This window comes from Bombina bombina, chromosome 4 (assembly GCF_027579735.1).
Source record: "Bombina bombina isolate aBomBom1 chromosome 4, aBomBom1.pri, whole genome shotgun sequence".
Classification (NCBI taxonomy): Eukaryota; Metazoa; Chordata; class Amphibia; order Anura; family Bombinatoridae; genus Bombina; species Bombina bombina.
In genome coordinates, this window is record NC_069502.1 from 301350420 (window position 1) to 301378212 (window position 27793).

Here is a 27793-nt window from a genome sequence, read left to right on the forward strand (position 1 = left end):
AATTGAACGTTTAGTGCTTAGTCATAGAGGTTTCTCTGACTCAGTGATCAATACTATGTTGCAGGCTTGTAAGTCTGTTTCAAGGAAGATTTATTATCGGGTTTGGAAAACCTATATTTCATGGTGTTCTCATAAATTCTCTTGGCATTCTTTTAGAATTCCTAGAATTTTACAGTTTCTCCAGGACGGTTTGGATAAAGTTTTGTCTGCAAGTACTTTGAAGGGACAAATCTCTGCTCTTTCTGTTTTATTTCATAGAAAGATTGCTAAACTTCCTGATATTAACTGTTTTGTTAAGGGTTTGGTCCGTATCAAGCCTGTTATTAAGTCTATTTCTCCTCCATAAAGTCTTAATTTGGTTTTGAAGGTTTTGCAGGCTCCTCTTTATGAGCCTTTGCATTCTTTGGATATTAATCTACTTTTTGAAAAGTATTGTTCCTTTTAGCTATCTCTGCTGCTAGAAGAGTTTCTGAATTGTCTGCTCTCTCTTGTGAGTCTCCTTTTCTTATTTTCCATCAGGAAAAAGCTGGTTTGCGGACTTTATTTAAATTTCTTCCTAAGGTTGTGAATTCTAACAACATTAGTAGGGAAATTGTTGTTCCTTCCTTGTGTCCGAATCCTAAGAATTTGCTTGAAAAATCGTTACACTTTTTGGATGTGGTAAGGGCTTTGAAATACTATGTTGAGGCTATTAAGGATTTCAGGAAAATTTCTAGTCTATTTGTTGTCTTGTCTGGTTCTAGGAAAGGTCAGAAAGCCTCTGCCATTTCTTTGGCATCTTGGTTAAAGCTTTTGATTCACAAGGCTTATTTGGAGGCGGGACAGTCTCCGCCTCAGAGAATTACAGCTCATTCTACTAGATCAGTTGCCACTTCTTATGCTTTTAAGAATGAAGGTTCAGTTGATCAGATTTGCAAAGCAGCAACTTGGTCTTCTTTGCATACGTTTACTAAATTTTACCATTTTTATGTATTTGATTCTTCTGAAGCAGTCTTTGGTAGAAAAGTTCTTCAGGCAGCTGTCTCAGTTTGATTCCTCTGTTTATAAGAATAACTTATTTTTTGGATTTAATTTCTCAGCGGAAATAGCTGTTTTTATTTTATCCCTCCCTCTCTAGTGATTCTTCTGTGGACTATCCCATATGTCACTAGCTTATGGACTCTTGCCATTTACATGAAGAAAACATAATTTATGTAAATATTTACCTGATGAATTCATTTCTTTCATAATGGCAAGAGTCCATGAGGCCCACCCTGTTTTTGGTATTTATATTTTTTGTAAACAAGCACAATAATATTTTTAGTTCCTCTTTTTTGTATGCTTTTTTACTCTTTTTTTACACCTCACTACTTGGCTATACGTTAAACTGAAGTATGTGTGTGGTGGGAGGTGTATTTATAGGCATTTTGAGGTTTGGGAAACTTTGCCCCTCCTGGTAGGAATGTATATCCCATACGTCAGTAGCTCATGGACTCTTGCCATTATGAAAGAAATTAATTTATCAGGTAAGTTCTTACTTAAATTATGTTTTCTTTCTTGACACAGTGAGTCCACGGATCATCAATTACTGCTGAGAATATCACTCCTGGCCAGCAGGAGGAGGCAAAGAGCATCGCTTCCCTTCCCACAACCCCCAGTCATTCGACCAAAGGAAAAGGAGAGAGAGGAAATAACACAAGGTGCAGAGGTGCCTGAGGTTTCTATAAAAAAAAACTGTCTGAAAAAACAGGGAGGGCCGTGGACTCACCGTGTCAAGAAATAAATAAATTTATAAGGTAAGCATAAATTTTGCTTTTTTTCTTAAGACACGGTGAGTCCATGGATCATCAATTACTGTTGGGAATCAATACCCAAGCTAGAGGACACAGATGATAAAGGAGGGCAAGACAGGTTACCTAAACAGAAGGCACCACTGTCTGCAGAACCTTTCTCCTAAAACAAGCCTCAGCCGAGGCAAAGGTATCACATTTATAGAATTTAGAAAACATGTGCAAAGAAGACCAATTCGCAGCCTTACAAATCTGTTCTACAGATGCCTCATTCTTGAAGGCCCAAGAAGGAGACACCATCCTAGTGGAGTGAGCTGCAATTCTCTCAGGAGGCTGCCATCTAGCAGTCTCATAAGACATACGAATAACACTTCTCAATCAGAGAGAAAAGAGAAGTGGCAGTAGCTTTCTGGCCTTTATGTTTACCAGAAAAGCAAACAAACAATGCAGAAGACTGACGAAAGTCCTTCGTGACCTGAAGATAAAATTTAAGAGCCCTCACAACATCTAAGTTGTGCAACAGGCGTTCTTTATGAGAAGAAGGATTAGGGCAGAGAGAAGGAACAATAATTTCCTGATTAATATTTCTGTCCGAACAACCTTAGGAAGAAAACCAAACTTGGTACAGAGAAATGCCTTATCTGCATGAAATATGAGATAAAGAGAATCACACTGCAATGCTGAGAATTCAGAAACCCTCCGAGCAGAAGAAAAAGCAATAAGAAACCAAACTTCCCAACATAGTAACTTAATATCTATGGAATGTATAGGCTCAAACAGAGCCTGTTGTAAAACTTTAAGAACAAGATTAAGGCTCAAAGGGGGAGCATTTGATTTAAATACAAACCTGATTCTGACCAGAGCCTGACAAAAGGATTGTACATCTGGCACGTACACCAGACACTTATGCAGCAAAAAGATAATGCAGGAATCTGACCCTTCAGAGAACTGACTGACAAAACCTTTCTCAAGACCTTCCTGAAGAAAGGAAAAATGCTAAAAATCCTGACTACTCCAAGAGAAGCCTTTGGATTCACACCAGTAAAGACATTTATGCCATATCTTATGGTAATTCTTTCTCGAAACAGGCTTGCAAGCCTGAATCAAGGTCTCAATGACCACCCGTTTAGACAAAACTAAGCGTTCAATCTCCAAGCCGTCAGCTTCAGGGAAAGAAAAATGAAAGAAGGAACCCTGAATCAGAAAATCCTTCCTCAGAGGCAGTTTCCAAGGTGGAAGAGATGACCTCTCCACTAGGTCTGCACACTAGATCCTGTGAGGCCACGCAGGGGCTAATAGAATAATTGCTGTCTCTCCTGTTGATATTATCAAAGACTCGTTGGAAGGAGAGGAAACGGAGGAAACAGGAAAGCCAGCCTGAAATCCCAAGGAACCGCCAGAGCATCTATCAGAACTGCCTGTGGATCTCTTGACCTTGAACCGTACCTAGGCATCTTGGCTATTTGCCTAAACTTTGTCAAAACCAAATCCACACCCCCCATTTGAGGCTTAAGTTGGATAACACCTCCTGAAGGAGTTCCCATTCCCCAAGAGAAAAGGCTATCTTCTCAGGAAATTCACTTTCCAGTAGTCCACTCCTGGAATGTGGGCTGCAGATCGACAACAATTGTGAGCTTCCGCCCACTGAACAATCCAAGTTACCTCCTACATGGCAAAGGAACTCTGAGTTCCTCCCTGGTGGTTGATGAAACCATTGAGGTGATAATGTCCGACTTGAACCCAATTAAGGACAACTGAGGCCAAGTCATCAGAGCATCATAAATCGCTCCCAACTCCAAGATGTTAGAGCGGAGAGCAGACATTTACGAGTCCATAATCCCTGCTCTTAAACAAGACCCAGACTGATTCCCAGATAGATGGCATCCGTGGTCACAACACCCAGGAATGACTCGAGAAGCATGCGCACTGAGACAACTACTTCTGAGAAAACCTTGAACCGTACCTAGGCATCTTGGCTATTTGCCTAAACTTTGTCAAAACCAAATCCACACCCCCCATTTGAGACTTAAGTTGGATAACACCTCCTGAAGGAGTTCCCATTCCCCAAGAGAAAAGGCTATCTTCTCAGGAAATTCACTTTCCAGTAGTCCACTCCTGGAATGTGGGCTGCAGATCGACAACAATTGTGAGCTTCTGCCCACTGAACAATCCAAGTTACCTCCTACATGGCAAAGGAACTCTGAGTTCCTCCCTGGTGGTTGATGAAACCATTGAGGTGATAATGTCCGACTTGAACCCAGTTAAGGACAACTGAGGCAAAGTCATCAGAGCATCATAAATCGCTCCCAACTCCAAGATGTTAGAGAGGAGAGCAGACACTTACGAGTCCATAATCCCTGCTCTTAAACAAGACCCAGACTGATTCCCAGATAGATGGCATCCGTGGTCACAACACCCAGGAATGACTCGAGAAGCATGCACCCTGAGACAACTACTTCTGACTGAAGAAGAGCACCCCTGAAATACCTCACGGCCATAAAGCCTTTCTCGGATGACAAGACTCAGAAACTTGAGAAGATCCCAAATAATGGGAACAATACAAACACATCCTTCAGGTCTATGTTCGTTCTGAACTGGTCCTCTTGAATCAAAGGAAAATGGATACTACTCTGGCAGACAAAACCTGAGAAAAACTTGAGGTAAATACCTAGATTCCGTTCCCAGACTAGGACTGGAACTATCACTCCTAGAGCGGAAAACTTCTCATCATACCTGGACTGCAGATACTCTAGAATCTGAAATCTGCCCCTGGGAGGAAATCTTGATAGGACTCAACAAGAAACAAGACTGACCTTGCTGAAATATGAAAGGAAACATTCCTCTAGTCTCACTCCCTTGACAAATAGAAGAAAAACCTTTTTTCATCCGACACGTCAGGAGACAATTCTGTCCAAACAAGGTCTTATCCCTGAAAAGAAACTCCAGAAGCGTGGAATTGATGGAAAGATAAAATATTGAACCTGCAACTGCAGAACTATAAAGCCTAAACTGTACTGCTAAGCCACAGCTAGGCTTCTTGACGGAAAAAGATTTCAGCCACTAGCACAGCAAGTCTAATAAGACAAGAAATGAACAGTTAAACCTCCAGCTTCTCATCCAGGGATCCGAAAAGGAGCACCATAAGGATCAAAGTTCTCAGAGCCATGGTAGAAGAATACCCTTCTACTTAAGGCACCATGTATTTAATGGGATCAGCTACAGGAAAGTCTCTTTAGGGACGGTAGACCGGGAGAAAGGTATACCTATCTTCTCCTAATCCTGATAAAAAATCCAAGGCACATCTAGAAACACTTCCTCTTAGGAAGGAACATCACAAAATTTTCAAAGGTTGACAACTACATGGTATCGATGTCGTCCAAGTTGCCAAAACCTCCTTTAACAGTACACAAGGTGTGCAAGTATACATCTGAAGGAACCACTTCAATGTCAGATGAAGTAAATATACTGTCCAATTCTGAGATTTCACCCTCAGAAACTACCGGCGAGTCCTACTCACCAAACTTAGGAGAGAGAGAGAGAGACCTAAGCAGTACAACAAAGAGCAGCAACCGTACTATCTGAAAATGAAAATGTCCTCTTGCCCTTTTTTCCTGAAATAAAGAAAAACAGATAAGGCCACAGATACCGCAAAGGGTACCTGAACTGCAATTTCTGTAGGCACATAACTTCTCCAGGATATAAGAAGAACCGCAGAGCACTGGGTGTGACGACCTTCAGGTCTGGGACGTTTGAGAAAAAAAGCTGTGACATTGTCAGAACAGCATCATCCTAAAAGACATGGTTTTCAGTGGGCAACAACTTATCTCACCAGGAAAAAGTTATAGCTTAAGCAAGCAGCACAGAGTTGTCCAGACAAACAATTTGTACTTCCAAACATAAAATAATTAAAATTGTTTTAATAAACATTTAAATATTAAATATTTAAATATGTAAACATGTACTGGCACTTTAAGAAGGACACAGCTAGTAAAAAAAAAGGGATAACCTGATTACACTTCTCAATCATGAGAAAAATACTAACACTAAGATAGAAAACACAATTATGCCTACACTGCTCTAAAAGGTTAACAGTAAAACAAGGAAGCACGGTATGCTGATCGTATAGAATATCATCTTATCCTAACTGTGTACCACTGCGAAACAGAGGAAAATAACCCGTTAAGAAAATTTTGCAGGATCACAATATTAAAACAACTGCAGCTGTACTTGTCAGACCGCACTAAGTCGGGAACTACAGCGTAGAAACGGGTCACGTGACCCGCCGACAGGAAAAATATATTGCACACAAAACATGCGCCATTAATCACGGAGCAGAAATAACAGACCTTTCCCGCCACTAGATTACATGGCGAAAAACCTTTCTCAACCGCCATAGCGGTCAAAAACTGAAAAACATGCATAATATAGAAAGATCTTAGTTCCGTTCACAGTGAAATACAGCATTTCTTTTAACATGTATATTAAACTCACTAAAGTTAATTAATAACATGCTCTCTAGGAGAATCTCGCAAAGATGATCCTTGCTGCCGAGACCGCAGTAGAAAACTGCATATCAGAATAAAGGGATCTTCATACGAAGAGTATTTAGACTGTGGAGACTAGGCTGCCGTGTACAAACACCCACTTGTGAGAACAGTGCTTAGACTGTGGAGACTAGGCTGCCATGTACAAACACCCACTTGTGAGAACAGTGTTTAGACTATGAAGACTAGGCTGCTGTGTACAAACACCCACTTGTGAACTTAGCAGCCCAAATAAAGTATGAACACATCATACTAGATATAAAGCCAGTAGCTTGCTTAGCTTAGCCCGTATCACATTCATAAATAGGTATATACTTAACCCCATCAAGTAATAACCCCATGTCTCTAAAAGTCACAAAAACATGCCCGCTCCCTGCCTGTCAGTATCCTTCCCAAGGATACAATTGTTCCATAACATGCTGCAGCTCACTATAAAAGTGCACATTCTTCCAAGCCTGAAAGATAAAAGGCACTTACCTGTAGTCTGGCCGTCCGGCAGGAGAACAGCACATGAGGTATGGAAAGAAGCCGCTTCTTACATGGACCTGTGAAAAAGGAAAGAACAAAGTAAACCTACTTTGGCTTTCATATACCAGGGCAGCAACATGTTAAGAATATGCAGTGAAGTTCACCTTACAAGTTCTCAACTGCTTTAAAGCCACCACTGCCCTACTGAAGAGGCTAACGTGGAGTACGGCTAGACCCAATCCTTGAAACAAGGGAGAGAGCAGAGTAAATCTACTCTGTCTTAAAATAATAAAATCTTGATTGCAGTGAAATTTCTTCAGCCACCTACTTTACTTCCTCCATGCATCAAGGCAAAGAGAATGACTGGGGGTTGTGGGAAGGGAAGCGATGCTCTTTGCCTCCTCCTGCTGGCCAGGAGTGATTTTCCCAACAGTAATTTATGATCCGTGGACTCACCGTGTCTTAAAGGGCCATGATACCCAAATGTTGAAACACTTGAAAGTGATGCAGCATAGCTGTAAAAAGCTGACTAGAAAATATCACCTGAACATCTCTATGTAAAAAAAAAAAAAAAAAAGATATTTCACACCCCATTGCAAAGGACTTTAAGCAGCAAATCAGTATGCCTGTCCCGGGACAGGCAAGGGAGTGAGCTTTGTGCACACTCTTATTATTTCCCTATTCAGTTTAAGGAAGTTTACTATGAAATCTTATGAGTCAAGTGAAATCTCATGAGATCACAGTAAAAGAGTTAATGACCTCAGCACTGCTGATGCTGATTGGCTGCTGTTCATTTCTTCAATTTTTTTTTTTACCTGCAGCTGGAGAGCTGAAGTATAACTTTTTACACAGAACCTACTCTGCTGAGCTGAGGAGATTGTGAGGTAAAATATCTTCCTTTTTTACATAGAGATGCTCAGGTGATATTTTCCTGTCAACTTTTTACAGTTATACTGTATCAGTTTCAAGCAATTTATCATATGAGTATTATGTCCCTTTAAGAAAGAAAGGAAAACTACCCTTCTAAATGCTAATAAAATATCAAAGCATAATAAGACCAGTGAGTGAGGGTTTGTGTAGAATAAGCTATTGAACTTGTTTATGTGTAATATATTTTCAGGAAAGGATACAGGAAGCTAAAAAGATATACAGGTGGCCCTCGTTTTACAACGGTTCAATTTACACCGTTTCAGAATAACAACCTTTTTTTCAAGTCATGTGACTGCTATTGAAAAGCATTGAGAAGCAGTGCATTTATTAAAATAGTCAGTAGGTGGAGCTGTCCGCTTGTGTTGCAGCAAAGCCAAGCAAGCTGAAATTAATCAGTTTAACCAGACCTGAGCTATCGAGCAGATTTCAAAGGAACAAGATCTTCCTGTCTATAAATCAGTCCAGATTGGAATGCATAGAAAGAGCTGTTTGCAGACAAATGCAAGTGACGTCTGTGTTGTGTGATTATTTTATTAGGTTTATAATGCTGTTTAGCAAATGTGTTTATTAATTTAACTTAGTTTAATTATATATTCTGTGTTGTGTGATTATTTTATTAGGTTTATAATGCTGTTAAGCATTTAAAGTCTTCATTTCAAAGCTTTAAAAATAAAGTATTAGGTGTTATTTATGCCAATTTTGAGAGGGGCCTGGAAACTATCCCTCACTTCTCATTGACTTACATTATAAACTGGGTTTCAGTTTACAACGGTTTGGATTTACAAACATTCCTTCTGGAACCTAACCCGGCGTAAAATGAGGGCTACCTGTATATCCATTATCACTAATTCGATTTTAAGTTGTTCAGCGGAGATAAACTAAAAATCTACTTTTTTTTTTAATTTGTCCTCTTTGATCTTAAAATATTTATCTCTTTGTATTTTTATTCTTACTGCTGTAATAGTGTTGTTTATAATTTTGAGCTTGTACACACAAATGAAAATACAAACAAAAAGAGACTATCTAAACATAGATATGTAAACTTTTCAAATAAGGAACCACTGGAATTTTTTTTTTCTTCACTTAGAAGTCTACAATAAGTTAGAAGTATTATTAATGAAACCAAATATTTATAATTTTAAATAATATTTAAATAAGCAATTTTTATATTCAAGTTTATTTAAATTATAGATTCAGAAACCTTTATTGATCCATTTGCTAGATCTCCAGAATAGACAAGAATAGTCATTTTACAAAGGTGCAATCTCACTCACATCAATCTCAGGTGTTGACTTCAAGAATGAGAGGGGCGGCAATATGGAGAGAAATCACATAAAATCTTTGGGGGCTATTTTAAAGCATTATATTGTCATGTATGTGTTTCTACTTCACATCCAGAACCTTGTATAGTAAGATAACAGCTATTAAGCTTTACATTTTATTTGAGGGAACTCACAATACCGATGATACTTTGTAGATATCTCATCAGAGCGGAAAACTTTAGAATTAGATAATCAGGCCCTAAGTGTTTTGGAGACGGAATAAGTTAGTATAATAATATCTGTATAGCATAATGCAACCATTAGCTGGATAAATTCTTAAAGGGATATTTAGTCACTGGGAAAGAGGAAACAATATCTCACTGTTATTCCAATACAAATGTTATACAAATTTAAATTTGTTCGGTGCAGTAAGTAATGCACACAAGGGGCTCTTTGGTTGCACTATCATTATTATTTTTGTTGTTGTTTATGTGTAAAAAAACCCCTACAAATTCCATAGTAGTGAGTTTCATGTTAAACAGATCACAAAACAGACAAAAGAAACTAATACAGGAGAAGAAGGCTCATAATTTACAAGGGGTAGGAGACATGTTTGGGGGTCATGTGGATTGTAGTTGCAGCAGTGAGTTAATGCATAACTGTAGAATAAGCAATAGTATTGTTGGAAATTTTGCTTGTTAAAAAATACAGTAATTGTTTTGTGCATAGAATTAGAACTCAATTATATAAGAATTGTCTGACACCTGTAGAAAAAAAAAGTAAAACAGAATGCAGTAACAGGAAGTAAACAGCTGAGTTATTTACAAGATGGCAGACAAGCCAATTGTGTTGGTATTTATGATGCTCTGACAGAGGTCTAATCATGTGATGTCTAATTAGGAGATTTTATTTTGCTTAATTATTTAATTTGCTCTGTTCTCTCTCTTTTAGCTCCATATCCATTTACAGCCCCAAAGAGAATCCTAATGCTTTTGATACAGCTGCGTTCTTCCAGTGTGTGGCCAATTTCCTGGGAATCTTTGCCGGCTCCTTTGCAATGGGTTCAGCTTATGCTGTTGTCACAGCCTTAATATCCTTTACGTTTAAGTTAAACTTTGTGCTAATTCTAGTTATCATCATATCTATATATAATATTTCTCTACATTAGAGAACAAAACCTTGGCCTGGAACTGTATTTAAATAAAGTGATATATGCATGGAACAAAGTATGTTATACTAATTTTACTTATTACCGTGTATATTTTTTACATAGAGAAGAAAATGATTAGGTCTTTAATCTTTATAAATGTATGTCATATTTGGGGTTTACTCTTTATTTTTACACTATGTTTTCAATTAATTTTCATACACCTAGATTTAGAGTTTTGCGGCCGAAGGGGTGCGTTAGCTACGCGTCTTTTTTTTCTAGTGCTGCTTCTAAACAACACTGGTATTTAGAGTTCTCTGAAGGGCTGCGTTAGGCTCCAAAAAGGGAGTGTAAAGGCATATTTACCGCCACTTCAACTCTCAGTACCAGCGTTGCTTACGGTAGCGGCAAGCTTGAAAAACGTGCTCGTGCACGATTCCCCCATAGAAAACAATGGGGCAGTTTGGGCTGAAAAAAACCTAACACCTGCAAAAAAGCAGCGTTAAGCTCCTAACGCAGCCCCATTGTTTCCTATGGGGAAACAGTTTCTAAGTCTGCACCTAACATGAACCCTGAGTCTAAACACCCCTAACCTTACACTTATTAACCCCTAATCTGCTGCCCCCGCTATCGCTGACACCTGCATTCCACAATTAACCCCTAATGTGCCGCTCCGGACACCGCCGCAACCTACATTATACCTATGTACCACTAATCTGTTGCCCCTAACATCGCCGACACCTATATTATATTTATTAACCCCTAATCTGCCCCCCCAACGTTGCCGCTACCTTACTTACACTTATTAACCCCTAATCTGCCGGACCCCCGGACCTCGCCGCTACTCTAATAAAGTTATTAACCCCTAAACCGCCGCACTCCCGCATCGCAAACCCTATAATACATAGTATTAACCCCTAATCTGCCCTCCCTAACATCGCCGCCACCTAACTTCAAGTATTAACCCCTAATCTGCTGATCGGACCTCGCCGCTACTCTAATAAATGTATTAACCCCTAAAGCTAAGTCTAACCCTAACACCCCCCCTAAGTTAAATATAATTTTAATCTAACGAAATAAATTAACTCTTATTAACTAAAGTATTCCTATTTAAAACTAAATACTTACCTGTAAAATAAACCCTAATATAGCTACAATATAACGAATAATTATATTGTAGCTATTTTAGGATTTATATTTATTTTACAGGCAACTTTGTATTTATTTTAACTAGGTACAATAGCTATTAAATAGTTATTTACTATTTAATAGCTACTTAGTTAAAATAAATCCTAACCTAAGTTACAATTAAACCTAACACTACACTATCAATAAATTAATTAAATAAATTACCTACAATTACATACAATTAAATACACTAAACTAAATTACAAAAACAAACAAACACTAAATTACAAAAAATAAAAAAAATATTACAAGAATTTTAAACTAATTACACCTACTCTAAGCCCCTTGATAAAACAAAAAATCCCCCCAAAATAACCAGCTCTTTTACCAGCCCTTAAAAGGGCTTTTTGCGGGGCATGCCCCAAAGTTAACAGCTCTTTTGCCTGTAAAAAAAAATACAACCCTCCCAACATTAAAACCCACCACCCACATACCCTTACTCTAACCCAAACCCCCCCTTAAATAAACCTAACACTACCCCCCTGAATGTTCCCTGATGTTCCGATCAGCCAATAGAATGCAAGCTCAATCTGATTGGATCAGCCAATCAGATTGAACTTGAATCTGATTGGCTGATTGAATCAGATTTTTCCTATCAGCCAATCGGAATTCGAGGGACGCCATCTTGGATGACGTCACTTAAAGGAACCGTCATTCGTCGTCTAGTCGTCGGGGAAGGAGGATGTTCCGCGCCAGAGGTCTTGAAGATGGAGCCGCTCCTCGTCGAATGGATGAAGATAGAAGATGCTGCTTGGATGAAGATGTCTGTCGGTCCGGATGTCCTCTTCTGTCCGGATAGGATGAAGACTTCTGCCACTCCGGATGTCCTCTTTTTGTCCATCGGTGCCCGGCTGGGTGAACACGGCTCAAGGTAGGGAGATCCTACCAGTGTTAGGTTTATTTAAGGGGGTTTTGGGTTAGAGTAGGGGTATGTGGGTGGTGGGTTTTAATGTTGGGGGGGTTGTATTTTTTTTACAGGCAAAAGAGCTGTTGACTTTGGGGCATGCCCCACAAAAAGCCCTTTTAAGGGCTGGTAAAAGAGCTGGTTACTTTTTAATTTAGAATAGGGTAGGGACCTTTATTATTTTGGGGGGATTTTTTTATTAGGGGGCTTAGAGTAGGTGTAATTAGTTTAAAATTCTTGTAATATTTTTTTATTTTTTTTGTAATTTAGTGTTTGCTTTTTTTTTGTAATTTAGTTTAGTGTATTTAATTGTATGTAATTGTAGGTAATTTATTTAATTAATTTATTGATAGTGTAGTGTTAGGTTTAATTGTAACTTAGGTTAGGATTTATTTTACAGGTAATTTTGTAATTATTTTAACATAACTATTTAATAGCTATTGTACCTAGTTAAAATAAATACAAAGTTGCCTGTAAAATAAATATAAATCCTAAAATAGCTACAATATAATTATTCATTATATTGTAGCTATATTAGGGTTTATTTTACAGGTAAGTATTTAGTTTTAAATAGGAATACTTTAGTTAATAAGAGTTAATTTATTTAGTTAGATTAAAATTATATTTAACTTAGGGGGGTGTTAGGGTTAGACAGCTTTAGGGCGTTAATTACATTTATTAGAGTAGCGGCGAGGTCCGGTCGGCAGATTAGGGGTTAATACTTGAAGTTAGGTGGCGGCGATGTTAGGGAGGGCAGATTAGGGGTTAATACTATTTATTATAGTGTTTGCGAGGCGGGAGTGTGGCGGTTTAGGGGTTAATAACTTTATTAGAGTATCGGCGAGGTCCGGTCGGCAGATTAGGGGTTAATAAGTGTAGGTAGGTAGCGGAGATGTTGGGGGGGCATATTAGGGGTTAATAAATATTATGTAGGTGTCGGCGATGTTAGGGGCAGCAGATTAGGGGTTCATAGGTATAATGTAGGTGGCGGCGGTGTGCGGTCGGCAGATTAGGGGTTAAAAAAATTATTATAGTGGCGGCGATGTGGGGGGACCTGGGTTTAGGGGTACATAGGTAGTTTATGGGTGTTAGTGTACTTTATAGCACAGTAGTTAAGAGCTTTATAAACCGGCGTTAGCCCAGAAAGCTCTTAACTACTGACTTTTTTCTGCGGCTGGAGTCTTGTCGGTAGAGGGTCTACTGCTCACTTCAGCCAAGACTCTAAATACCGGCGTTAGGAAGATCCCATTGAAAAGATAGGATACGCAATTGGCGTAAGGGGATCTGCGATATCGAAAAGTCGCGGCTTGAAAGTGAGCGTTAGACCTTCTTGGCTGACTCTAAATACCAGCGGGCGGCCAAAAGCAGCGTTAGGACCCCTTAACGCTGCTTTTGACGGCTAACGCAGAACTCTAAATCTAGGCGTTTCTTTCTTATGACACGGTGAGTCCACAGGATCATCAATTACTGTTGGGAATATCACTCCTGGCCAGCTGGAGGAGGCAAAGAGCACCACAGCAAAGCTGTTAAGTATCACTTCCCTTCCCACAAACTCCAGTCATTCTCTTTGCCTTAGGTGCAAGGAGGAGGTGAAAATGTAGGTGTCAATTTAACATTCTTCTATCAATAGTTTATTATTTTGGAAGACTGGGCAAGCTTGCTCTGATTTTCCCTGACATTCTGGGTTTAGCTGTATCTTACATTAGTCTCTTCAGTAGGGCTGTGGTAGCTTAAAGCAGTTAGGAACTTGTGGGGTAGGCCTCACTGTGGTTTCCTAACACTATTGCTGCCCTTCTTTAGTATGCCAGAGTAGGCTTACTCTGTCGTTATTTCTTTCTCAGGACCCTGCGAGGTGCGGCTTCCTCCCACTCCTGGAGCTGTCTCGCTGTTGGACAGACAGGTGCAGGTAAGTGCCATTTTTTCTTTGTCTGCCATGGCACTTAAGGGGTTTAACCGTTTATTGTATGCACCTTTTTCTGGGACTAAATACCCTCCTGAGTCAGGAGGAAATTAACAGGCTGGCAGGGCACTTAGAGAGTATATCTAAGAGAGGAACTATGCTAGGACTACATTTTATTGTCTAGCAAGGGTTATTTGTGGCTCAGTTACACTGTGTAAGTGTGTTTTATGCAGTTATGGTATCTGATCCGACTTCATTATGGGACCAGTCCATAAATATATGTGACGTCATGGGGGCAGTTTCTTCTTCCCAGTTGCGACGCACATTTTTTCACATTTTTTCCCAGTTGCGACGCACATTTTTTCACATTTTTTCCTTGGCATTCTTTTTTCTCTGGGAGTTTTCATAGCTGTCTCTTGCTGCATTGCTGCCTCCTGTCTGTCCGGAGTGGATTCCGGCAGTTTCCTGTGTCAGTAGGAGGTCAGGTAAGCACCGCAGCGTATCACTGTGGTGTAGGGTTGCCTGAAGGGAAAAATTTTGCTGTTAAAATTAGGAAAGTATTTTTGGTCACGTTAGGAGGTTCTGAGATAGGAATTGTTATTTATAAGTAGTGGGTTCTGTTTGTTACCTAATCTCGGCTGTCTTAAAGGGACAGTTTGTTTTTTTGATAAAAGTTTATAAAGAAATAAAAATATTTTTTTTGTTTTTTGTTGTGTGTACTCATTAGCTACAATATGGACCTAGAGTCTATATCTGTTCAGGACTGCAGGCTTTGTTTGCAAGCCCAAGTTGAACCACCCTTGCCTTTCTGTCATTTTTGTATTGAAATAACTTTATTACACAACGATAAATTGTTTGACTCTGAGCCATCATTCTCTCAAGGGTATGCTGTCCAGGCGATGCAACCTACTTCCCCAAATCTGTCCCAAACTGTGCCATCATCTCTCACAGTGCCCTGCGCTTCCTCAATATCTCCTGATGGAGTATTTTTGATAGCTAAAAATTGCGACCCAGGTATCCTCACCAATATCTGAGGCACTAGCGGCCATCCCTATGCTGCAAGGGAAGCACACGAGGAAGATTGTTGAGTCAAATAGCAGAGTTTCTGATCTGTCTCAGGTTAACCAAGTTGCTCTTTCCTATAGGTCGGAAGAGGAGGATACTTTAGTAGCCTCTGAGGGTGAACTCTCAGATTTGGATAGTGTAAATCCTTCTTCTGATGTTGAAGTGGTCTCCTTCAGATTCAAGCTTGAACACCTCCGTGTGCTACTAAAGGAGGTTTTAGCTACTTTGGATGATCCTGATATGCCTATCGTTGGCAACCCTAAGAAGTGAAGTGAATTAAATAGATACTTTGATGTTCCCTCTCCTGGGGAGGTTTTCCCAGTACCAGACCGTGCCACTGAGATTATTACCTGGGAATGGGAGAAGCCAGGAATTCCCTTTTCCCCTTCTCCTGTTTTTAGAAAAATGTTTCCGATTGCAGATTCCATCAAGGAATCATGACAGGCGATCCCCAAAGTGGAAGGGGCAATCTCTACTTTGGCTTAGAGAACTCCTATTCCGATTTAAGATAGTTGCTCTTTCAAAGATTTTATGGATACAAAGCTGGAGGCCCTTTTAAAGAACATTGTATACTCATCAAGGGTTACAATAGCAGCCGGCAGTGTTTATTGCTACAGTAACCAGTGCGGCAGCTTATTGGTTTGATGCTCCTTTGAAGGAAATTTAAGACAGGACAAAAGCTCTAAAGTTAGCTAATTCCTTTTTCACTGACGCTTCCTTACAGGTCATTAAGTTGGGAGCCAAGATATCTGGCTTTGCTATCTTGGCACGGGGAACGCTATGGCTTAAATCTTGGTCTGCTGACGTTTCTTCCAAATCTAAGCTTTTGGCTATTCCTAACAAGGGAAAAACCTTGTTCGAGCCATCTTTGGCAGAAATTATTTCCGATATTACGGGAGGTAAGGGCTCTTTTCTGTCTCAAGACAAGAAGAACAAGATGAGGGGACGACAGACTAATTTTCATTCCTTTCGTAACTTCAGAGGTAAGTCTTCCCCTGCCTCTACCAAACAGGAACAATCCAAGCCCTCTTGGAAGCCTGGTCAGTCTTGGAACAAGAGGAAGCAATCCAAGAAGCCCGCAGCTGAATCCAGGTCAGCTTGAAAGGGTTGCCCCCGATCCGGGATCGGATCAAGAGGGGGGAAGACTCTCCATGTTCGTGCAGGCTTGGGAGCGAGATGTCCCAGACCCGTGGGCGGTGTGCATTGTCTCTCATGGGTACAAGTTAGAGTTCAAAACTTTTTCTCCCAGAGGCAGGTTCCACCTTTTAAGATTATCTATAGACCAGATAAAAAGAGAGGCATTCTTGAATTGTGTGCAGGACCTTTCCCTCTTGAGGGTGATAATGCCTAGACCAAGTCAGGAACAGGGTCTCGGTTTTTGCTCAAACCTGTTTGTGATTCCCAAAAAAGCGGGAACTTTCAGGCCCATTCTAGACCTAAAGTTACTAAATAAATTCCTCAGAGTACCATCCTTCAAGATGGAGACTATCCGCTCCATTCTGCCCCTGATTCAAGAGGGTCAATTCATCACTACCATAGATCTGAAGGATGCGTACCTGCACGTTCCCATTTACAGGGATCATCACAAATTTCTGAAGTTTGCTAATCTAGACAAACACTTTCAGTTTGTAGCGCTTCCATTCGGCTTTGCCACAGCTCCCAGAATTTTCTAAAAGGTTCTGGTAGCTCTATTGGCAGTAATTCGGTCTCAAGGAATTGCAGTGGCTCCTTATCTGGACGACATTCTGGTTCAGGCGCCATCCTTTCAACTAGTGGAATCTCATACAAAGACTTTGTTAGCATTCCTTTGTTCCCACGGTTGGAAGATCAGTCTGGGGAAAAGCTCACTGATTCCGTCTACAAGAGTGACCTTCTTAGGAACCATTATAGATTCTCTAGCTATGAGGATTTTTCTGACGGAGGTAAGAAGAGCCAAGATTCTGTCCCCTTGCCTGTCCCTGCAGTCGACGGCACAACCATCAGTGGCCCAATGCATGGAGGTAATCGGGCTGATGGTGACTTCCATGGACATAGTTCCGTTTTGATTGCATTTGAGGCCTCTGTAGCTGTGCACGCTCGCTCAGTGGAACCGCGACTATACAGATCTTTCTCAGAGAATAGTTCTGAATCAATCAACAGGGACTCTTTACCGTGGTGGCTCTCATAAGAACATCTTGGGTAATTGTGACCATGGATGCCAGCCTGTTTGGTTGGGGCACAGTCTGGAACTTTTTGAAGGCGCAGGGACTTTGGTCTCAGGAGGAATCTGCTCTCCCCATAAACATTCTGGAGTTGAGAGCAATCTTCAATGCCTTGATGGCTTGGCCTCAGCTGGCCCTAGCCCGGTTTATCCGATTCCAGACGGACAATAACCTCAGTGGCCTACATCAACCACCAAAGGGGAACTCTGAGTTCCTTAGCCATGAAGGAGGTAGCACGGATAATCCAGTGGGCGGAGACCCACAATTGCTGTCTATCTTCCATCCACATTTCAGGAGTGGACAATTGGGAAGAGGATTTTCTGAGCAGACAGACGTTCCATCCCGGAGAGTGGGAACTTCATCCGGAAGTGTTTTCCAGGTTAACAACCAAATGGGGGTTACCAGAATTGGATCTGATGGCGTCTCATCAAAACACCAAGCTCCCAAAGTACGGTTCAAGGTTGAGAGTTCCTCAGGCTTTTCTGATAGATGCTCTGGCAGTTCCTTGGAACTTCAGGTTGGCATATCTGTTTCCTCTGTTTGCTCTTCTTCTGCGAGTCATCGCTCGGATCAAGCAAGAGAAAGCATCAGTGATTCTAATAGCTCCTGCGTGGCCTCGCAGGATTTGGTATGCAGATGTAGTAGATATGTCATCTCTACCTCCTTGGAGGTTACCTCTTAGGAAGGACCTTCTAATTCAGGGGTCCTTCCTTCATCCGAATCTCGTTTCTCTGAAGCTGACTGCCTGGAGATTAATCGCTTGATTCTAGCCAAGCGTGGTTTTTACGAGTCTGTTATTGAAACCATGGTTCAGGCTCGTAAGCCGGTTACTAGGATTTATCATAAGATATGGCATAAATATCTTTATTGGTGTGAGTCTAAGAGCTATTCTTGGAGTAAGGTAAGGATCCCAAGGATTTTATCCTTTCTCCAGGAAGGCCTTGAGAAGGGGTTATCTGTCAGTACCCTCAAGGGTCAGATTTCTGCTCTTTCCATTCTACTACACAAGCGTCTGGCGGACATACCGGATGTTCAATCCTTTTGTCAGGCCCTGGTCAGAATCAGCTCAAACAATTCACAAGGGAAGACAGCACCTCTCTCCAATCTTTGGGGCATGGAAAAGGGATTAGCCTGGTTCCAACATCACTGTTAATAATCAAGAAGATTTCCAGCCTCCAATAGGTAAATTAAAAACATGTATTCGCTTATACAGGGTCCATAATACAGCAACATCAACAATGTTTCAAACCAGCATGTCCATGACTAAGAACCAATTGCTGATTTGAAACATTGTTGCTGTTGCTGTATTATGGACCCTGTATAAGCGAATAAAGGTTTTTTAATTTACCTATTGGAGGCTGGAAATCTTCATGATTATTACCTGGTCAGAATCAGGCCTGTGTTAAAATCAGTTGCTCCACCTTGGAGTCTTAACTTTGTTCTTAAAGTTCTACAACATATCATATATCACAGTCAATATATATATATATGCAGGCACCAATCAGCAGCTAGAACCTAGGTTATCTGCTGCTCCTGAACTTGCCTAGATAAGCCTTTCAGCAAAGGATAACCAGAGAAGGAAGCAAATTAAATAATAGAAGTCTCTATCTGAATCATGAAAGAAAAAATGTGGGTTTCCTGTCCCTTTAAGTTAATATCTTGGCAGGTTTTGTTTCTTATTGCTATTTCTTCTGCTCTGAGAGTTTCTGAACTCTCAGCTTTGCAGTGTGAGTCTCATCCTATATAATTAAAGCCAAGTATGTTTGTTCGAAGCTGTCATGCGCAGTAGAGACTGCGCGCAAGGACAAACAGACCTGGCCTTCCAACTGACCTGTCGCCGTGGAGTGGGCGTGGCCGGGCGGGTGCGGAGTGGGCGTGGCCAGATGGGTGCGGAAGTGGGCGTGACCAGGTGTGACATGGCCGTCGACCAGGCATGACATGGGCGGGGACCGGCGAGCCATGGACGGGGCCAGGCGTGACACAGGCAGGGCCAGATACCGGGAGACAGAGAGCTCTAAAGAGGGGGGATAGAGAGAGCAGAAGAGGGGGGATAGAGAGAGGGAGAGAGAGACAGCAAAAGAGAGAGGGGGAGAGAGACAGCAAAAGAGAGGGGGGGAGAGACAGCAAAAGAGAGGGGGGGGAGACAGTAAAAAAGAGGGGGGAGAGAGACAGCAAAAAGAGGGGGGAGAGACAGCAAAAGAGAGGGGGAAGAGAGCACAAAAGAGAGGGGGAAGAGAGACAGCAAAAGAGAGGGGGGGGAGTGAGACAGCAAAAGGGAGGGGGAGGGAGACAGCAAAAGAGAGGGGGGGGAGAGAAAGCAAAGAGAGGGGAGAAAGAGAGAGCAAAAGAGAGGGGGGAGAGATAGCAAAAGAGAGGGGGAGAGAGACAGCAAAAAAGAGGGGGGAGAGAGACAGCCAAAGAGAGGGAGGAGAGAGAGAGCAAAAGAGAGGGGGGAGAGAAACAGCAAAAAGAGAGGGGGGAGAGAAACAGCAAAAAAGAGAGGGGGGAGAGAAACAGCAAAAAGAGAGGGGGGAGAGAGACAGCAAAAGAGAGGGTGGAGAGAGACAGCAAAAGAGAGGGTGGAGAGAGGCAGCAAAAGAGAGGTGGGAGAGAGCACAAAAGAGAGGGGGGAGAGAGACAGCAAAAAAGAGGGGGGAGAGTGCACAAAAGAGAGGGGTAGAGAGCACAAAAGAGAGGGGGGAGAGGGCACAAAAGAGAGGGGAGAGAGAGCACAAAAGAGAGGGGAGAGAGCACAAATGAGAGGGGGGAAAGTGCACAAAAGAGAGGGGAGAAAGTGCGCAAAAGAGAGGGGGGGAGAGTGCGCAAAGAGAGGGGGGAGAGTGCGCAAAAGAGAGGGGGGAGAGTGCTCAAAAGAGAGGGGGGAGAGTGCGCAAAAGAGAGGGGGGGAGAGAGCGCAAAAGAGAGGGGGGAGAGAACGCAAAAGAGAGGGGGAAGAAAGCGCAAAAGAGAGGGCCAGAGAACGCAAAAAGAGTGGGGAGAGAGAGCACAAAAGAGAGGGGAGAGAGCGCAAAAGAGAGGGGGAGGAGAGAGCGCAAAATAGAGGGGGGATAGAGAGAGAGCAAGGGGTGGGGACCACTGTACTGCAAAAAATGGCCCGTGTACACGGGCTTTAGGACTAGTTATCTTATATTGCATGCAGATAAAGCAGTTCTCTGTACCAAGTTTGGTTTTCTTTCTAAGGTTGTTTCGGACAGGAATATTAATCAGGAAATTGTTGTTCCTTCTCTCTGTTCCTAGTCCTTTTTTTAATAAGGAACATTTATTACACAACTTAGACGTTAAGTTCTATTTGCAGGCTACGAAAGGACTTTTGTCAGTCTTTGCTTTGTTTGTTTGCTTTTCTGGGAAAACATAAGGGTCAGAAAGCTACTACCATTTCTCTTTCCCTCTGGTTGAGAAGTATTATTTGTCTGGCTTATGAGACTGCTGGACAGCAGATTCCTGAGAGAATTACAGCTCATTCCACCAGGGCGGTGTCTTCCTCTTGGGCCTTAAAGAATGATGCTCCTGTAGAACAGATCTGTAAGGCTGATATTTGGTCTTCTTTACACACTTTTGCCTCGGCTGAGGCTTCTTTTGGGAGAAAGGTTCTTCAAGCAGTGGTGCCTTCTGTTTAGGTTCTTGTCTTGTCCCTCCTTAACCATCTGTGTCCTCTAGCTTGGGTATTGATTCCCAACAGTAATTGATGATCCCGTGGACTCACCGTGTCATAAGAAGGAAAACAAAATTTTGCAGACAGTTTTTTTTATATAAACCTCAGGCATTATTTCCTTTCTCTCCTTTCCCTCGGTCGATTGACTGGGGTTTGTGGGAAGGAAAGTGATACTTATCTGCTTTGCTGTGGTGCTCTTTGCCTCCTCCTGCTGGCCAGGAGTGATATTCCCAACGGTAATTGATGATTCCGTGGACTCACAGTGTCAAGAAAGAAAGAAATTTATCATGTAAGCATAAATTTTGTTTTTACTTGCACCTTATAACTCTTCTGATCTCAGCCCAAGTATGAGCCCATCCAACTGTTGAACACTAATTTTGAGTACACCTGTAAATGTTGTTTAATTTAACATACTTTCAAGGCGGTTCTTTTATAATCCAGCCAATATATAAGAATATAAATCATCAAAGATTAATGTTGACTTTCATGTCCTTTTAACCCTTTCAGCGCTGATACTTTTTACACCCTTATGCAGAGGCCACTTATTAAGACTTTTAAAGTTATTGAATTTAGAGCTTTCTGTGAATTATACACACAAAATCATTTTTTTTTAACTTAATCAAACATGTTTAGAAAATAACTATAATGTATACCTAAGCATGGTCACTTCACAAATACAAGAAAGTTTGTTTAATAACATATTCTACACTGTACGTGTTAAACAATCTTGTGATTCGTTATTGTATGGATTCCATCTTTAAAGTTTTTTTGGGAAAGGGAATTTAATTTATATAGGCCAACATTCTGTAACTTCTGTAGGTATGCTACATACAGTGGGTATTGAAAAAAATCACCACATTGACAATAATCACATTTTGTTGCTTTGCAGCCTAAAAATAAAGACAGACACAGTTTTTGTTTATCCAGTTGTAATTACTCAGTGCAACGTATAACATCCAAGTGAAAGATAGAACACTAACATGTCATGCAAGAATAAAGACAATTCAAAAACAGAATCACTGAGTTGCAAAAAGGATCACCCCCTTATATCAGTATTTTGTTGAACCACCTTTTGCTTTAATTACAGCCTTTAGTATGTTGGGATATGTCTCTACTAACTTTGCACATCTAGACTGTGCAATATTTGCAGAACTGCTCCTTCTCCTGTTCCGTTACATTTGATGGTAACCGTTTGTGGACTGCAGTCTCTGACTAGGCCATGCAAGGACATTCACCTTGTTCTCCTTCAACCACTGTGTGGTCATTTTTGCTGTGTGCTTTGGATCATTATCATGTTGGAAAGTAAATCTACTTCCCATTGACAACATCCTGGCATAGGGCAGCGGATTTTCCTCAATAATTTGACGGTATTTTGCCCCATCCAATATTCCTTCTATCCTGACAAGTGCTCCAGTGCCTGCTGCAGAGAAACATCCCCATAACAGGATATTACCACCTCCATGCTTTGCTGTAGGTATGGTGTCATTTGGATGGTGAGCTGTATTGGATTTCCTACAGATATATCGTTTGGTGTTGAGGCCAAATAATTCCATTTTTAGCCTTATCTGACCATAACACCTTTTTCCATGTGATCACAGAATCTCCTATGTGTGTTATGGCAAAGCTCAGTCATGACTGCATGTGGCCTTTCTTGAGGAGTGGATTTTTTTCTTGCAACCCTCCCCATACAAGCCACATTTTGTGGATAATTTGTGATATTGTTGTCACATGCACACAATATTCACTCCTTGTCATAGAATTCCTGCAACTGCTTCAGAGTTGCTGTGAGCCTCTGGCAGCCTCTCTGACCAGTTTCCTCCTGGCTCTTTCTTCCAGTTTGGAGTGACATCTTGAATCAGAGAGGGTCTGTGTTGTACCAAATACCTTCCACTTCTTAATAATAGACATCACTGTGCTTCTAGGCATTGATAAAGCCTTTGATATTTTCTTGTGTCCATCTCCTGACTTGTGCCTGCCCACATCATTATCCCGGAGATCTTTTGACAGTGCCTTGCCACCCATAGTTTATTGTTTGCTTCAGTTAAACTACCAGGGACTGAGATGCTTCAGGAAAGCTCTTTTCATGCTGAGGTTATCAATATGACCACAGCTGATCACAGTTGAAGGTCAAATGGCTTTGTGTGTGCCGTTGAGAAGGTGATTAGCTACACCTGATTTTAGGAGGGGGTGATCTTTTTTGCAACAGTGATTCTGTTTTTAAATTGTTTTAATTTTTGCATGACATGTTGGTGTTATATCTTTCACTTGGATGTATGATTGTTTACCTACATTATATTTTCTGAACATTTTTTTCAGTTTAGAGATTGTATTCCTACTCTTTTTCTGCATAAGGTACACAATAGTACAACCATTTAGTTTTAGACAAAGGTGAAAGCTACACAAAATTATAATTTCAGAGAAGAGTAAAAAAAAAAACAATAATGACAGCGTCTGCTGCTTTACCTACCTAAACTCCCATTGCATAGTGGAAAAAATTCCACCAAACATAACACTCAGATTATCCTGTGTAGATCTCCACACGCTTTTTACACTTAGCCACTTCTCTGATTTTCTAGGATACCCAAATATATATTTGCTGATAGAAACAAGGATCTATGAGCCATGTCACAAACAACAAAACAAAGCTAGGCATTGGTAGCAGAAGTAATTTGTTTCAATGAGGATCACATGACAGCTACAGTATATGAACATAAAAATTTCCCTATTTAAAAGATGGCACCTTCTTCTTTCAAATATTCTACTTATATGGTTAGAGGTGATAAGATTGTTTTCACCGGGCTCTAAAAACAGGACTAGGGCTGTGAAACATTTGTAATCATCATGACAATAACCTGACAGCTGAATGGACACATTTGAAAGAAGAAGCTTGACTTTTTCTAATAAAGGTTCTGCTATCCCTCTGTGTGTTTGGGGGAGAGAGGGGTATCACCCTTCATCATTTTTAATATTCTTAGCGATCTAATAGGTTATTAATATTGACCTGGTGATCACCCATTTGACCCTTAGTTGAAAGATGGTACTGTCATCTTTCAAAATGGGGCCACAAGAGTCTTCTTTTAGAACCAAAACACCATTAAAGTACCTAAGTGATTTACAGTTCTAATCATATTTAGTAATTGATTTCTACCTAGAAGGGCATGAGATATTTCTAGGATGATACCCTATTTGATGTAAGTGGTTCTATGAGTTTTCTGTTCAGGCTATATTCAGGCTTTGGGTAGATTACTGCTATTTTAAAGATAATCACCTACAATTTTCATGGGATTGACACCACTTTGGAAAGGCAGGATTTCTCCAAAATACTCATTAGAAATTAGGGCCTCATTGTCTTCTTTGGGTTTCTTGGAGGCAGATAGAGTCCCACACATTATTTTAAATAGTGTAATTGTTTTCCTCTTTCAACTGACATGACTTATGCCCCTCTAAGTAAAGCAGATTGAGATAGTAATCTCTGAACATCCGTGGTATCTACTGAAAAAGTTTTTCACTGTTCCCCATTATAAAGATATTATTACTCATTATTGATGATTGATATTGTTCTAGTAATAAAAATTGGCCAATTTACATAGAAATACCCTACAGACACAACCAAAACGGCAAATGGTCCTAACACTAATAGTTAGCACCTTGCCAGAAGAGCTAATACTCTTTATCTTTCAGAAAGAGGCTACAGCTGAAATAAATAACAATGTCACCTTTGGCTGACTTTAGGGAAGGGTTTTGAAACCAAATGTATTGTGGTTTTGCCTTACATATACACAGACATTGGTAAAGGGCACAACACATCCAGAAATGCTTAGCGCCAAAGAGTATATATGTTTGTGGATGCAGCAAAATTGTGACTGATACATTAACATGCAGAATTAGGCATTTAGCATACACCCATCATCATAAACCTTTATATTTTGCAGTTTTATAATTGATCTATTTTCCTTTTTCTTGTTGCCCAAAGGCCTGACAGTTTTTTTTTTTTTAACTATTTATGGATTTGTTTTATTTATTTATTTATTTTGCATTCATTACAGCATTCACTTTATACTGTCAATATGTGTATATCATATGACCTAAAACAACCCTTTATATAGCCTTGTAAACATTTCTCATTTCCTTTGTACATTTGAATCCCACTTGAGCTTGTTAGAGGAAAGTTAGACATTTTTTGAATGATATCTGTCCCTCAAATTTGTTTTCCTTAATAACTGTTTGTTACTTGACAAAGTTTACCAAGCTGTGCGAGTTCCCTATGCTGGAGACAGGGCTATTTTTCCTCCTCTCATGGAGTGCGTTTCTCTCTGCAGAAGCTGCTGGACTCACAGGTAAGATCTAAATGGAAGATAACATACACGTGCTAATTATAAGTTGGAGCATTTAAAATAACAATTAATTATGAGTTTCAATAAGTATAAATTGAGACAAAAATGTATATGAAAAAGGTATGTATGTAAAAGTGTTTGCCCCTAGCTTATCATATGAGTTTTATAAAAGTTGTATAGCAAAGGGGCTATATTTGACACTGATTGCAGCCTGCATATTATACTTGCATAAAATAATTAAATTTATTTGATAAATTTGATTTCTTTCAGGACTATCTTAGAACAAATTCCAACAATTAGCAGGCCCACCTAAGTGACAGATAGCACAAGCTTGCATATTGCTGATATTATACATATGAAAGAGAAACACTAAGCTTTTTTAAGATAGAGTGAAAATATTGCCAAAGCAATGTTGAAAGATGCTCTAGAGTAATCCACGTGTATGAGGTGATACGTGCTAAATAGTGATAATTGCTACAAACTTAGCCAAAATATCAGCGATAATAAAGTGATATAGTTATATACACATACAAATAATGTGTGTGTGTATATATATATATATATATATATATATATATATATATATAAGTCAGCAAGGGATGTATAGTCCCAACAATGAATAGTGTTCAAATGAAGTCGGCCGCACTCCCAAACAAAGGAAAATCGGTGTTCGTAGTCCTAAAGACAAAGGAGAGGCACCTCATGGTGCAGACCAAAGCAATAAGGTGCATATCAAGAAGTTGTACAAATGAACACTTACAATTGAGATGGGCACAATAAGTGCCTAACAGGCAAGTCGAAGCTTCAGAGCTGCTCGACTGACTTACTACCATCACAGAAGTCCTAATCCAACATGGAGCCAATCCCACCGGTACGTCACAGGCTCAAGGCAAAGTACGGCATTCACAGGTGAATCGCAAAACCATCACAGGAACCGGCCAGTCAAAGGAGCTTGACAATCTGTGATTCAGGATATTAGGTCTGCAGAGAAAAAGTGTAATGTTGCAGTGAAAATGGAGAGATCAGACAATGAGAGGAAGAATAGGAGCTGCACTATACTTGAAATCCTCCTGGCACAGGCTCACTTATTGAGCCGGCTCAGTAACCAAGTCTCTGCCAGGAGGATTTCAAGTTTAGCGCAGCTCCTATTCTGCCTCTCATTGTCTGATCCTCTCCATTGTCACTGCAACATTAACCTTTTTCTCTGCAGACCTAATATCCTGAATCACGGATTATCGAGCTCCTTTCCGGTGGGATTCGCTCTGTGTTGGATTGGGACTTTTGTGACGGTAGTGAGTCAGTCGGGTGGCTCTAAAGCTCCGACTTGCCTGTTAGGCACTTCTTGTGCCCATCTCAATTGTGAGTGTTCATTTGTACAACTTCTTAATATGCACCTTATTGCTTTGGTCTGCACATGAGGCGCCTCTCCTTTGTCTTTTAGGACTTCGACCAAGCTTTTTTAATACCTCTGAATTGCAAAAAGTGCAGACAGAAATCTTACTGTTAGCAGGTATAAAGGGACAGTTTGTAATGTCTATATATGTATAGATGAAGTATAAACTCACACTACTTGCACTATATTTCAACAACAAAATGGTCACATTGAATTTAACAGATTTTTGATGAAGCACAAAACTGGCCTCTTTAACATATTTGCCTGTATTCCAAGGCAAACACACTATAAAATGGCCACAGCCGCCATGTTAGAAGTGTATATATGAATATGAACATATGGTCTAGATTCATTAAACATATATTCACCACTACAGTATAGTCACTTGGTAGTGGTTAGGAGAGACATTAACATATATGTAATAATATTAAGTGTTCGTGCTGTCTGCTTTTATTTTATACTCACATTTTAGTGTTTATAAGTTACAATAATTTTGTCTTCTTAAACAGGATTTCTATCAGTAATTGCATATTTATGATTGGGATTTGACAAACTGCATGGGGCCTATTTAATATGGTGCAAACGGACATGATCCGATATTGCGGATCATGTCTGCTGCACATCGATAAATGCAGACAGCATACTCTGTCTGCATTTATCATTGCACCAGCAGTTCTGGTGAACTGCTGGTGCAATGCTGTTCCCTGCAGATTTGCAGCCAATCAGCCGCTAGCAGGGGGTGTCAATCAACCCGATCATATTCGATCGGGTTGATTTCTGTCCGCCATCTCAGAGCAGGCAGACAGGTTATGGAGCAGCAGTCTTTAGACCGCTGCTTCATAACTTCTGTTTCTGGTGAGCCTGAAGGCTCGCCAGAAACACGGGCATCAAGCTCCATACGGAGCTTGATAAATATGCCCCTGAGTCTTGTTTTGATGACCAAGATATTTTGTTTGGGTTTTTACAGAAAATACACGTCACAAAAATCATATTTTTAAAAATTTTAATTTATAGT

General features: G+C 40.5%; 1 protein-coding gene across 1 annotated transcript in view; it reads left to right on the forward strand.

Annotated features, from left to right (window-relative positions):
- SLC9A9 (solute carrier family 9 member A9) overlaps window positions 1–27793 on the forward strand; it is a 1902281-nt gene that overhangs the window by 627999 nt on the left and 1246489 nt on the right. Inside the window, exons 7-8 of the mRNA XM_053710011.1 lie at window positions 9925–10063; window positions 25283–25388. Of these exons, the coding sequence (XP_053565986.1) occupies window positions 9925–10063; window positions 25283–25388 (245 nt within the window). The remainder of the gene's footprint in view (window positions 1–9924; window positions 10064–25282; window positions 25389–27793) is intronic.